The 14,252-nt window shown below is 44.7% G+C and overlaps 3 protein-coding genes across 3 annotated transcripts in view; 1 reads left to right on the forward strand and 2 right to left on the reverse strand.

Moving 5' to 3' along the window:
* The window catches only part of LOC127057522 (kinesin-like protein KIF19), a 35,763-nt gene extending 27,061 nt beyond the window's left edge, over positions 1–8,702 (reverse strand). Inside the window, 3 exon segments of the mRNA XM_050966282.1 lie at positions 1,958–2,038; positions 6,099–6,230; positions 6,233–8,702. Coding sequence (XP_050822239.1) covers positions 1,958–2,038; positions 6,099–6,230; positions 6,233–6,436 — 417 coding nt within the window. The 5' untranslated portion in view covers positions 6,437–8,702.
* Positions 1–14,252, forward strand: part of MRM2 (mitochondrial rRNA methyltransferase 2) — a 338,368-nt gene that overhangs the window by 245,028 nt on the left and 79,088 nt on the right. The window lies entirely within an intron of this gene.
* Positions 9,721–14,252, reverse strand: part of EIF3B (eukaryotic translation initiation factor 3 subunit B) — a 33,062-nt gene continuing 28,530 nt past the window's right edge. The window contains exons 16-19 of the mRNA XM_050966308.1: positions 13,695–13,772; positions 12,978–13,086; positions 12,421–12,539; positions 9,721–10,278 (exon numbers count right to left, since the gene is read on the reverse strand). Of these exons, the coding sequence (XP_050822265.1) occupies positions 12,436–12,539; positions 12,978–13,086; positions 13,695–13,772 (291 nt within the window). The 3' untranslated portion in view covers positions 9,721–10,278; positions 12,421–12,435. The remainder of the gene's footprint in view (positions 10,279–12,420; positions 12,540–12,977; positions 13,087–13,694; positions 13,773–14,252) is intronic.

Raw genomic sequence — 14,252 nt, forward strand, 5'->3', positions numbered from 1 at the left:
CAATGAAGGGATGTAAATGGCTCCAAGTAAACTATACTTGAGATCAGAATAGTAATGTTAGCTACAAAAACACCAAGGATATTCAACTGCCAAAGAACCCATGTTCACTTCATTTGTTACAGTCATTTTCATGGCTAAGAGAGAGAGATTCTCCACGGTAAAAATTATCCTTAAACCAATGCAATATCTGAATCCTTCCCTGTCCACTGGAGGAAAATAGAGCTCAGCGCTGGTGAGGGGGTCTCTAAATAAGCTCTACAAAAATAAAGTTTGTGATCAAGCCAGCTTGATGGCCTTTAACGAATGATGTCCCACAAATAACTCAGTAAATGGAAACCATACTTGTAAGATAATTTGTACAGGGAAAAATAGATTTGTTCCCTTTTCACTTCTTTATGATATAAAAGGCAGCCTGAATGTTTCACAGCAGTTCCTAGTTCCCACATAACACAGCCCTAAGGTCTGCTTAGCTGGAATACTGTGTGCAGTATGGTACTGGTCACCCCATCTCAGCGAGGCTATTGCAGAATTAGAGGGAGTTCAGAGAAAGCTGATGAAACTGATTAGGGACCTGGATAAAATGTCATACGAAGAGAGATTGAAAAGAATGGGATTGTTTGCTTTAGAAAGGTGATGGTGAATAAGAGAGGACATGATGAAAGTCTGTATAATAATGAATAATCTAGAGAAGGTAGATGGGGAGCTTCTGTTCTCCCTTCTCATAACACATGAACAATGGGACATTCCATGAAATTAAAAGATGGCAAATTCAAAACTGATAAAAGGAATTTTTTTTCACACTATATGTGCTGAAACTGTGGAACTCATTGCCACAGGACATTGTTGAGGCAAAGAATTTAACAAGATTTAGAAAGAGATTGAACATTTCTATGGATATCAAGAACATCCATGGTTATAACAGTTCATGCTAACATAAATTTTAGAAGGAATATTAAACCAAATGCTTCATGGTTTAAAGCAGCGGGTCTCAAACTGTGGGTTGGGACCCCAAAATGGGTCACAACCCCATTTTAATGGGGTCACCATGACTGGCATTAGACTTGCTGGGGCCCGGGTCCGAAGCCTGAGCTCCACTGCTTTGGGTGGCAGGGCTCAGGCTACAGGCCCCTCCCCCCCAGGACGGTGGGGCTCAGGCTTTAGCTTTGTCCCCTGGGGGGGTGGTGGGGCATGGACAAGCTCAGGCTTTGGTCCCTCCTCCTGGGATCATGTAATAATTTTTGTTATGAGAAGGGGGTTGTGGTGCAATGAAGTTTGAAAACCCCTGGTTTAAACCAATCTCTAACTACTTGGGATTTAGAGACCTGATGCTGGAGGGAGATTATCCCACATCTGCCTAATGCGAGGTTTCTTGCGTCTTCCTCTGAAGCTGCTGGTACTGAGCATTGGTGGAAACAGGATATTGAACTAAATTGATCTTGGGTCTGAACCAATCTGATAATTCCTATATTTGCAAAGTTTCCAAAATTCATAGCTTTGTCTTTGGATATAATGTCTTTCAAGCAGCCCTGGTGAATCCTCCATGGTTTGGTTTCCTGGGCAGTTTCATGAACCTAGCCCTGCAGGCAGTTCACATAGGTTGAGAAAGAACCACCTCCTGTCAGAGTTCTCTCAAGAGTAATCTCCTTTTCTTCCCTCCCTTCTTCCCAAACAAATGTCATGAAAGCAGCTCAGTCTCCTATCTTCCTCTTGGCTCCCAGCCCTGGGAATCTGGGGACTTCTCAGGAGTCTGCAAATTTTGTAGCTGCCCTAACAATCACTGCCCAGGTTTGCAGAACTTTTAAACCTCATAACCCTTTCCATGTTCAAGTGAGTCACTGTGTTTGTTCTCCATCATCACAGAGGCACCAGCACTTAAGCCCCTGGGTTCTCCTTCCAAGAAACCATCAGCTACCAGCTCAGCTGTAAACTCACCCATGCTGCTCTGCTCCAACCTCACCTGGTCACCCACTCTGTGGGCTATGATAGCAGCAGCTTCCTCCAGCTCAGCTTCATTGATTGGACGTATCCGAAGAGCCACCTGCACACATACACAGGAATTGCGCTGGTTATAAATACTCCCTCAGCCAGCTCAGACTGATCCATCACTGAGTCATTCTCTCTGTTCAAGTGACATGATTACCTACGTAGAATAACTTTATATTGATTTTTTTATTCTCCAGGATTTTTTAACCCACCAGAGAAGCTTAAAATATTTAATTCCCCAATAATTTTCACTTTTTTTTTTTGACGAGTGCTAATTCCCTACTACCCTCTCTGTTTCTAAAGTAACAGAACCCAAGACTATTCCATTTTGCTTACTTCTCTGCCCACCAGCTCCATTCCCATTCACAGATGTGGGAGTGTTTCTGGGTGCTCCAGAGCTATTAGACACATTCTGTTTCTATTGTGTCCCCAAAATACTGATTACAATTATGTTATTTACTTCATAGTGTCAGAGTAGTGGAATTGAAGTTGAGTGAGCACCCAGATTTGAAGATTTTGACCTTAGAATTTGAACATCATAAAAAAATTCTCATCACTTTATATATTAAAAGGACTAAAACCTAAAACCACCATTAGATTTTATAGGTCTAATAAATTTGTTGTCGTGGACTGCAGATGGCTTCCTATGTGCAGCTCTTTACATCAGCTCTTAAACTATACTACACAAAATACGTTTATTGTACCAAATTTACTGCCAGAAGAACACAATACCCAGTTGCTTATCCCTGTGTAACAATCACTATGACCCTGATCCTAGGATGAGTTCTCAGTGGTTCTCAAACTTTTGTACTGGGACCCCTTTCACATAGAAAGACTGAGTGTGCCCTCACCTTATAAATTAAAAACACTTCTTTAATATATTTAACAGCATTATAAATGCTGAAGGCTAAGCAGGGTTTAGGGTGGAGGCTGACAGCTCATGACCCCCCCATGTAAGAACCCTGTGACCCCCTGAGGGGTCCCGACCACCAGTTTGAGAAACCCTGGTATAGATTGACCCCTAATCTGTGCAGAACCCCACTGACTTCAATGGAATTCCATGAAAGTTTGGAGTTCATTGCAGGGCTGGAACTATTATGAAGTGCCAGTTATATTCACGTTCTTCTAGACCAAGGGTAGGCAACCTATGACACGCGTACTGAAGGCAGCATGTGAGCTGATTTTCAGTGGCACTCACACTGCCTGGGTCCTGGCCACTGGTCCGGGGCGCTCTGCATTTTAATTTAATTTTAAATGAAGCTTCTTAAACATTTTAAAAGCCTTATTTACTTAACATACAACAGTAGTTTAGTTATATATTATAGACTTACAGAAAGAGACCTTCTAAAAACGTTAAAATGTATTACTGGCACGCAAAACCTTCAATTAGAGTGAATAAATGAAGACTTGGCACACCACTTCTGAAAGGTTGCCGACCCCTGGTCTAGACATAAATATTTCAGTCAATGACAGTCAGGTAACTACATTTTCAAATGCAATGAAGAGTCCTGTGGCCAGGGGCAGCTCTAGGAATTTTGCCGCCCCAAGCACGGCAGGCAGGCTGCCTTCCGTGGCTTGCCTGCGGATGGTCCGCTGGTCCCGCGGCTTCGGCGGACCTCCTGCAAGCATGCCTTCGGGAGGTCCTCTAAAGCCGTGGGACCAGCAGACCCTCCGCAGGCAAGCCGCCGAGGGCAGCCTGCCTGCTGCCCTCGCGGCGACCAGCAGAGCACCCCCCGTGTCTTGCCGCCCCAAGCACACGCTTGGTTTGCTGGGGCCTGGAGCCGCCCCTGCCTGTGGCACCTCATAGACTAACAGACGTATTGGAGCATAAGCTTTCATGGGTGAATACCCACTTCGTCAGACACATGTGGTGGAAATTTCCAGAGGCAAGTATAAATATGCAGGCAAGAATCAGTCTAGAGATAACAGGGTTACACCTCAACTGCTAGAAGAGGGCCTCATCCTCCCTGATTGAACTAACCTCGTTATCTCTCTCTCTATCTGGGCGTGCCATAGGTTGCCCAGCTGTACCACCAACTCACTGTGGAACCTCTGGCCCAAATTAATCCAACATTTTCAAATGTGGCCACTAATCCTGGGGTCCTCTGTTTTTGGGCAATCAATCTGGCCCATGTGGGGACTGATTTCAGAGGTGCTGAGAACTAGTAGTTCCCAGGGATTTCAGCTGGAATTGTAAGTACTCATCATGTCTGAACCAGTCCTTTGGTATCTCAAGGTGGACACCCAACTTCAGTGGGTGCTTAAAAGTGTTGGCCTCAACAGCTCTGTGTACATTTCCCATCAGTAAAATGGAATAATAAGATCTGTTTAACAGTTGCTGAGAGGATACACTAGTTAATGCTAGTGAAACACGATATAAAGTACTTGGCTAATGTGTCATCTCTGAGGAGTGCCCAATATTTAAAACAGTCTTGCTATAAGGACCCAATAGTCACATACAAAAAGTTTCTATAGAAACCAAATCCATTTCCACAATAACAAGTCTAGTCAAGTGCTGATTTAATGAGTTTCCAGAGGCAGCTTTAGGTACCATCCAGAATCACCCATACACACCACTTTAAACTCTAGCAATAAGAAAGTGAGGCTGACTTTTGGATGAGTATTAACAGGATAGAGGGAGTCGCTCCCTAAGTCTGTGGGATCTTTAATATTCATAGAGCCCCTGGAATAGATTGTTCCTTTATCATCAAGTCTAAAAGACTTTGAGTAAAATTTTAGAAGCTCCTATGTGACTTTGTAGATTAAGTCTTGTGAGACCGAGCAGGGAGGGCTGTCCCTATGGGGGTGTGGGGCCCAGGACAAATCAGCCTCCCTGCTAGTCTCCTCGCCGGCCACCCAGCCGCCACTCGCCATGTGACCGGCTAGCCAGTGCACCCCCCCATCCGCTCAGCCGCTGTTCTTCTCACCATGTGCCCACCTACCTGCCTCCTCACCCCCCTCCCACCTGCTGCTTGGCTCCTTACCTGTCTTCCCGCTAGTCTCACCATCTGTCCGGTGTGCTCCCCAACCGCCCACCCGCTGCTCTCCTCACCATCCACCCGCTTGCCTCCTCACCCCTCTCCCGCCTGCCGCTCACCTCCCCATTCGCCTCCTCACCCTGCCCACCTGTCCGCCTCACCATCCCTGAATATTGGGACAAATGGCGTCCCGATGGTCGGGATGCGGGACAAAGGGCTAAATATCAGGACAGTCCCAATTTTATCGAAGCACGGGGTCCAGGCTGGTCTCCCCGATTCACCCTACCCAAGGGTGGCTCTGGAACCGAGGCACTTTTGAAAATGTTACCCTCTCTATAGCAGTTCCTCCTCATGCAGAGTGTGCAATGGTGTTAAGACTGACAAGCCTCTCTTGCATGTCTGTAACTGCTCACATCCCAAAGCAAGTAAATAAAAATAATTATTTATAGCCACCAAGGGAAGACAAGAAAGCATGTGGCGAAGGATCAGACTCAGTATTAAGGACTTACTGGCAGTAAAGGGAACTCAAAATATTTTACATGCTATTAGACATTATTACAGAAGCGATTCCTGTGACGTGCGATAGTTACTATATGGTTTAGAGCTCAAAGCAAAGATTTCTGCAGATGGAAGGTCATGGCAAAAATAAGTGAGTGAGAGATTTTTGTAAATTATATATATAAAACACACACACACACACACCCCTTCCCCCCCCCTTGGGAGCAGGATTAATTAAAGAACTGTCTCTGTGCACAATCGTTACTGAAAAAACAGCAAATGATCCACACAGAGAAATGTCAAAATCTTGGAACTCTGATGAGTGCAACCTACCTGCTTTCTACAACAGACAATTTCAATTCAGATGGAAAAGCTCAGGCGCTCAGTTGCCTTGGAAAAGTCTTATCCCAGGACTTCCAGAAGGAAACATAGGGCAAACCTGCTAGCGCATCCTGTCCCACCCTCTACCGCTACAGGTCTGTCCCCTGCGGGGTGCTTTCAGCCCTCCGAGGCACCAGGGCTGGGGCGGGGCTCGCGGAAGGGGTCTGCGGGGGCAGCCGGGGATTGCATAGTAGACGGGAAGGCGGGTGCCTGGCTGCGCCCAAAGCAACCTGAATGCCCGAGGGCAGCCGGACTCACCGTGAGCTGCTGCTCCACGCTCGGATCCTTCCTGGCCGAGCTGGGGCTCGGAGCCAGGCCTCCAGCTCCTGTCCGCCTCTGCCCCGCGCTGAGAGGGCTGCCCAGGGGGGAAGCCATTGGGCTGGGCCCGGCGCCGCCAGCGGGCTGCAGGAGACAGGGAGAGCCGATCGCAGTCCCAGCCCCGGGGAGGAGACCTGCGCTCCCCGGGCGCCAGGTGACATCAGCGCGCGGCTGGAGCAGCACGAGGCGGCGGCGAGCAGCTTCGAGCTGCACCAGCCCCAGGGAGCCACCGGGCGGTGGAGGATGCAGGGTTTCGGCCCGACTCCCGCACGCCCCATCAGTGCCACCCCCTGCTGAGGCCGGGTACGGGACCGGCCCAGAGATGCTCAGCACGTGGGTGCGGCCCACGGCGCCACTGGGCTGTAGGGGGCCGTGCCTGGTCAGCGCCTGCAGCTCCAGCGCTGCCTGCTTTTAGCGCAGTGAAACCCGGACTCGGCCTGGAGCTGGCGCCCTAGCAGCACAGAGCTACTCGCCTCTGCCTCACCGTGAAGACAGGGCACCTCCTCTGCCTCCAGCCCATCAGCGCCTGGGGCATGGCAGGCTCCGCTTCTGCCCCAGCTCCTCCTAGCACTGCAGCTCGGGAAGAACAACGTTCAGGGGGCCGGAACACCAGAAGCCCTGCTGGCCCCTGGGAATTATTTGAGATGCAGGGAAAAGTGAACCCAATCGCTAGCTGCATGGGGCTCCTTCAGCAAGTCAGGGACAGCATGGCTGAAGATGCCTGTTTTCCCAGGCACGTTTCCTAACCGCTCCCCCCGCCCCTGCATACTTAAGCACTAACCCCGCAGCTGTAGAAGTTTCTGATGGTTGAGGTACAACCCCTTAGTGAACTAGCTGAGTTTAAGAGGCTATTGTCCTTGTTCCTAGGCCGAGGTAGAACGCTTAATAGTGGCAGGTGAGAGGGGTAGACCTCGCAGCTCTTGGATTTCCTGCTACAGTTGCTGCACAGTGAAAAACAAGGAATGTGCGTTCTATTTTAATTACTGGGGTTTATTAGCATAGCAAATTATACCAAGCAAGACTGAACTGGATGAAACACTAGAGCTTTAAGTTAGAGGGCTCAAGCCTAGGCCTAGCCTTAAAAGACAACCTCTAAGGTTACTTAAGAAGAAAAAAAAACTTGGAATCAACTACTTCCACTCACAGCAGAGAGAAGGAAGACAGACTACTTAAAGAAAGAAAAACATTTCAGGAGAAAGTCATTTTATTTTTTATCTAAACAAAGAACTTGACTCATTTTTAATATAATAGGCCCTGAGCTGTTTGTCTTATTTTAACAGTGGTGGGACTAAAGGTATTTCAGAAGTCAGAAAAAACAACATTAACTGACTGAGGCATACACACTTTAAACACAAAACAGGATAGAGCAACTACTAGATAAGGGGAGTCTTCTTCCCAGTACAACTCCTTTAGTTGTCTAGTGCCCTGTCAGATGGAAAATACTGGGGACTGATCACACACTAAGCACACTGGACCAGGACACTCTTGAAGGAGAGGCAGGAACTACAGGAATGTAGCTGTTTCCCCTCTAGATAGAAACATTGCAAATAGTCATAGCCTCTCTCTTTAATTAAAGATTCAATGACATTTCTCATACAAAAAAGTGTTAGCAGCACTGTTCCAGGTAAAATGACTATAGGAAAATTCAAAGCAAGTGTCCAGTAATGTTGCTCTACCACATTATTGAACAGCTGCATTTCAGTGGCAGGCAGAGAGATTGCAAACTGTGTAGTGTAGTAAAAACACTTAAGGTAAGTGCTACAAAAAAGAAACCCCTCTAGAGCAGCAGCATGAATCACTAGTGACATCAGTCAATACTGAAGTTAAAAAACCCAACTCATGATTTGTTGAAGGAGTCATGACTGGACTTCCAACATGCCTCATACACCACGAGCATACGTAGCAGACTTTACTACATCATAAATATTTTAAAAATACACTCCTTGTTCACTAGTGACCTGGAGAAATAAGTAGGTAATATTTTTCATCCTGAAGGAGCCCAAGGTTCTTTACAACTTATATAAAACTGTAGTATATAAAGGTCTCACTTCATGCATCAGATGTGTGCTCTGAGAGGGGTAAGAACTAAAGAATAATAAATCCACTTAAAACCAGAAAGGAAATACAGTAGACAGAATTTCTTGGCTTGTGATTGTACAAAACAGACACTTGATATTATTTGCATTAGTCTAGTGCAGTGGTTCTCAATCCTTGGCCTGCAGACTGCTTGCTGCCTAATCAGCACACAGTTGCAGCCCATGTGACATCCTCAGGGTGTGTGTCTCCCCTCCCCCCCCCTCAGGATCATGATGCTTTAGGTTACTATATCCAAACACATGTCCAGCAGATCTGTCTCTAGTAGTTTCACTGCTCATTATTGCCAAGTAGTATAGAGTATCCTGTACCAAAAGGTATATGCATCACTGAAAAACTAGAAGGCATATTGGACAAGACTAAACTTATTCTCCAAACCCCAACAATTAAACAGAAATTCAGATCACAACAATGTGTTATGGGAGAATATTTCCCTCTTCAGAAATAGTCAGAACACTTACCTAGCTGTCAAAATGGCAGACAGTTTGACATTTTGCAGTAATGCGCTTCACAAGCTGAGTTCTAGGACTGTTGATGGGTAGAGGACAAAATCACCCCCACTACAGGAATTACTTCAGTCCCATAATAAATCCTGTATGCCAACCATGAACAAAATATCTTATTGGCAACCGATCTTTGGACTTCCACAAGACAGTTTCTCACTACTGAAGTGGTATTAAAATGACTTCTTTTATTTAAAAAGTTAAAGTATTCCTTCAACATGCTATAACCTTGCAGAATCACTTCTGAAAGATTTAAAAAAAATAAGATTAAGGGATAAACTTCATTATGGATTATCTAAAAGAATGTGATTATCTACATTCAGTGTGGGTATCTGGAATTCTGTTTACATCGCCCATGATAAATATTAATTGCTTATTTTTCTGAAGGATGAAAGTTGGTGGTACAAGACAGTATTAATTTGTATTTTCACCATAAAACATGCTCATTTAAGAGCTCTTATCTGCTAAGAACTAGATTCTTAAGGTTTATTTGGTTTTGCTGCTGCTGCATGGAAGTCTGCTCAAGAGGAGTTGATCCAGAAGTTAAGTACTCTGTACTTTCTTCACCACAAGGCATAGGGCTCCAGACATCAGAATATAGGCTTCCTTGTATATCCAAAGGCACACATGGAGTGTGCTCCTCTGAACAGATTTTCAACCAAAGCTTGCAAATAAAACCCAGGAAATCTCAATCCTGCTGTTGCCAATAGCAGCATCTTGTAAGTGGGTCTCAGAAATTCACACACTGATCTTCAAATCATTGCACTATAGTTATTAAAAACATGTAAGCCAGTCTGCCACCTAATACACCATGGACTAAATAAAGATCAGTGCAGCCATGAAGGAACAGGGATACAAAAAATCAAATGCAGTTGCAAATTCTGAACCCTGACAGATTGATATTCAGATAACGATCAACTCTGGTCATTCAGAGGAAGATTTCTACAGAACACACGGACGGCCTGTTTTAGGTATAGGTCTGCTTTTATTTCCATGTTCAACCTGTTGAATCCTGTCACAATCTGAATGGAGGAGGGTACAGCCCACTGTAGTGCTGCTTCAGCACACTAACATACATCATAGGAAAAATGGTTCTCCTGTTGATCTTTCCCCATACAAAACAAACACCTGTCCATGCACCTGGGACATAAAAAGAGTCCTCTGCAAACAGAAGCATTGTGAGCGTGCAAGACACTGGAAGGTGCATGGATAATGCTCACCTACTGGCAACAGTTCAAAATTGCCAACTGGTAAGCAATGCACAGGAGTCAAGACAGCAAATACTGGTGGTGGATTTAAAAAAAAGACAACCCCCTCCCAAATGAATAAAAATTTAAAAGCAGTGCCTTTCAAATAGCCCCACTGCTGACAGTGAGGTTTAAAGGCACTACAATATGTCAGAATGGAGAGAACCTGGTGCATTCACCATCCAGAGAGAGAGAGAATATGGATTAAAAATTCCGAAGATGGTGTAGGCTTTCTGAAAATAAATGAACCTCTTTTCAGTACAAGATATGGCGGTGCTGCAGAGAAGGGGAAAAAAAGGAAAAAGTCAAAGTCACACAAAAAAATTAGAACTCTCACAGCTGCTAACAAGGGAAAGGCAGTTCTCTAACTGCACTCCACTTACCCTTCGCTGTTGTGCTGTCCTAGTAACTCATTAGCTGAAGCCTATTTAATTCAGAAGACTGCTTCTCCCCCTTTCTTACCTCCACTCTTCCACATCCCCCAAATACTGGCAAGAGGACATACCTGGCCACTGGAACTAAAAACATATTTAGAGGGTTTAAGCGACATCTGTGCATTTTTGGATGGGTGAGGGGGTTTTAGTATTCATCCCTTACACTGATGGGGCCGCTGCCTTAATTCCAGTCACTATGTGGTTAAGTGACTTGCCCATGGTCAGACAGAAGTCTGAGAAGGTACAGGGAACTAAACTCAGATACCTTGAGTCCTGGGCTAGTGCCATAACCACCGAACAATATTTCCCCTCTAACACAAAAGCGATTTAAGCCTTCTAAGTACACGTTTCTCAGATCCAACAACTAGGGCTATCCTCTTGTGACAATCTGGGGAATCTCTCTGTATGATTTAGGAACTCAGATTATGAATTCTATGCAACTTTATCGAGCTGTAAACTCTATTCTGAATGGTTTGCCCTTTCATTTCTCTGCCATCTTATTACCTCCATGTTGGACTGAAATTCCAAGATGTGGTGACAAAAGGGCTAACAGTCTTGATAGTTCTCTATTGAAAAAACAGCATCTTGAGACAAAAGTCTGGCTCCTACCCAGGAAAAATGTCAGGGGAGATGTCGCCTTGCAACAAAAAGTTACCTGCAGGGGTCTGTAATCACCTGAGGAGGCTGATCAGAGGTAACTTCACAGAGAAGACTAGAAAGTTAGAGGGCAGGAGCTGCTCTACGTGACGTCTTTCTTCAGCCATTTTCCCCTCAGTTTGAGCTGGTGAAGCTGCTGAAGAAGCCAGATGAGGCAGGAGGGAATTCTACCTATCCGAACACAGATTGTCCCTCAAATTAAAGATGTGCTAGAGCAAAGGGTACTGCATTCAGGTTGATATCTTCTAAGTGATCAGTGCTTTCTTGCTGAAGTAAAAAGCCATGGTGTATTCAGAATCGCACGCAAAGTCTGTGTTTTGTGCTACACCTCATGTCCCCTGAAGAGTTAACTTGAAACTAGAGCACCCACTATGGCTGGAATTCTGGAAGAGGTATGTTTAAGCTACAAGGGACCCTGAGCAGTCAGCACTGGTCCCACTCGGCTCTCAGGAGGGGCTGCTAGAAAGAGGAACTGCATCCTAACAGTGTGCCTAGACACACCAAGCCAGACAAGTGCTCTGTTCAGATTCCAGAGGCCTACAGTGGGATTCAGGGTTTGGATCTCCTTCACAACAGTCTGGAAAGTATCCAAGAAGGAAAGTTCCACTAGATCTGGAAGACCTATTGCCAATATTTGGGGGATATATTGGAGTATGCAGAAAGGTAAGCAGCCTTCTGGATTAAAACAGGCTTCAAATAAATGCTTATAATGAATAAGCACTTTCAGTAACACTAAATACAAGTGTTTATTACATGTTGAAATCTCAGTGGCATTTTTAGGAAGAGGTAGCAGAATGCATGAGGACTTTTGTCAATTCAAGAGCAATACCTGACTTAAGAGTATGCAAATTTGTTCAGTAATTAAAACCTTCTTAGATAATGCATGAGAACATTGTTTACAACAATTCAAGGTTATATGGTTCCAACAACCAGAACACAAAATTTACCTCTCCTCTAGCATAATTATAAACATTTCTCATAATGCATAGGCACTTTCATCAAGTGCCTGCAATGCATCATGTTTAAGAATTGGCTCAGATTCTCAGTCTTTGAAAGGATCAAGAAGAGAAGGATGGACTCTGCAAAGTGCCAGTAGATTTACAAGCGGACCTAACCATTCACTTCGAAGAAAGAAAGCCTTTATCATTTCTGGCCCCTAGCACTACAACTGCCAAGTACGAAAGCCAAGTCAAAGGTATAGAAACATTCATTTTTGCACTCTATAAGCCTTAAGCTTTCCCATAAAAAGTGCTTTTATGCAGGTTGGAGGTATGCTGCAACAGCTGATAGGAAAGATATTTCTCAACTGAAAGGCAATCTGTCTTACCACAGTTTTATTGGACTACTCTGGTTCTGCAATGGTAATAATTTCTTCATTGATAAAAAACTCAACAGTCTCCTCTTCCCAGTCATCTACATTGCTGTCCAGCTCATCTGTGTCCACCCCTGGAGGAAAAGAAGAGGCATTAGTCCTGAATACCTCCACCAAGGCGGCAAAAATGCCTAATGTATTTCCACAAAAGGAAAATACACATCACTGGCCTCCAGCACGTTATGTGCAAAACCATCAGTACTGACCACACTGGGCAGCAACAGTAGCCTTCTCCCTACTCACCACCTCAAGATAGATGGAAAAAACGAAGGATGGGAAAGAGAATAGCCGAGGAGTGAGCAAACCTGCTAGGACATGGGTCAAGGAATTATTTTTGGCAGAGAGGGAATGTTAAAAAGGGACCCCAACTCACCACAAGAGCAGGTTTTCGACTCCCAAACATTGATCCACTACCAAAGACTGCTTCTATAGCCTGAGTGATGTTTGTTTGGTGCGTAAAAAAATAAACTGATAAAGTCACATCTTTACAATGCTGCCAGTGACTGGTTTACCTCCTCGCAGCTCTAAACGCTCATTCTTCTGTTCCAAATACAATTCTTGTGCCATCTTGCGGTATTTCCTGAACTCCTCCATCATTGTACGTCTTCTTTCTACGAGCTCCTAGAGAAGCAAAACAAGAGGTTAATAAGCCCATCAGTAAAGTGCATCCTCGTGGGATGCATTTGGAAGTGATCTAGGGGTTTTTTGCTTATGAATGCAGCTACTAACAGATAATTATCAGCGTTTAAGACACCTTTTTCCAGCATGGCAAGATGGGTTTATGGTTTCTGTGTAATTTTTATGCTAAAACTGGCTAACAGGCAGCCACCAGGAACCCACAAGTCCCAGCCAAGATTACTCAAGTATCTTTACTTAACAGAAATTCTTCCCGATTCCTCCTCCAACATATATCAGTAACACCATGCCTCAGTTTCTTCGAGTGAAGAACCAGCAAATTCTGCCTTACTGCCTTCCCTACACATATGCTTGTGCTTGAGTTCACAATGTTCCTGGCTGGGTCACGTGGGGACTGAATCTGGGAAACCTGGACCTAAAACACAATGGCCTCTCCTACTTGACAAAACGGACAATGTCTATTAAAATGGAGGCGGAAGCAGACTCAAAACTATATGGCTCAGTCAGTGAAATGAGACAAAGACACACTAGATTAGTATGGATTACAAGTGCATCAGCTACCTTTCATCGATTGTGTCCCAGAAGCTTCTTACCTTTGAGGCTTTGGTTTGGCTTAGACGATCCTTCTGTTCAAAAATCTTGGAGTACCTCTTCAGGTCCTTCTTAATTTGCTGCAACAGAGAACTTATGTCAACCAGTACTAGAGACCACCATAATGTATAAGAGAGTGCCACTTCAGGCATGCTTTGGCATACCCAGCATTTTTGCAAGTTTCCTTATGTCTATTAAAAAAAACCTCTCTCCTCTATCATTTATAGTTTCTCTTCCTTGCTTAGGCCTATAGATACTTCCAGTATTTCTGTACATGGGCAACCACTGGAGTTTGGATAGCCAAAGTCTGCTCCTTATCCAAGTTTTCAACAGCCCTCTCTGCTCCTATTACCTTTCCTTCTAGTTTCCTCAGAATGTTCTCCTCCCCACCCCCACACAAAAACAAGTTTGTAATAGGAAAAGAGACAACTCAAACTGAGTACTGTTACATACACAGAACCGTTTCAACATACAGATTCCCCCAATGAATTTGTGAAGAGCTCTCACGTTGCCTTACCACTAAGCACAGAGAGAAAACTCTACAGCAGTTTTCCATTCCC

This window comes from Gopherus flavomarginatus, chromosome 9 (assembly GCF_025201925.1).
Source record: "Gopherus flavomarginatus isolate rGopFla2 chromosome 9, rGopFla2.mat.asm, whole genome shotgun sequence".
In the NCBI taxonomy this organism is placed as follows: Eukaryota; Metazoa; Chordata; order Testudines; family Testudinidae; genus Gopherus; species Gopherus flavomarginatus.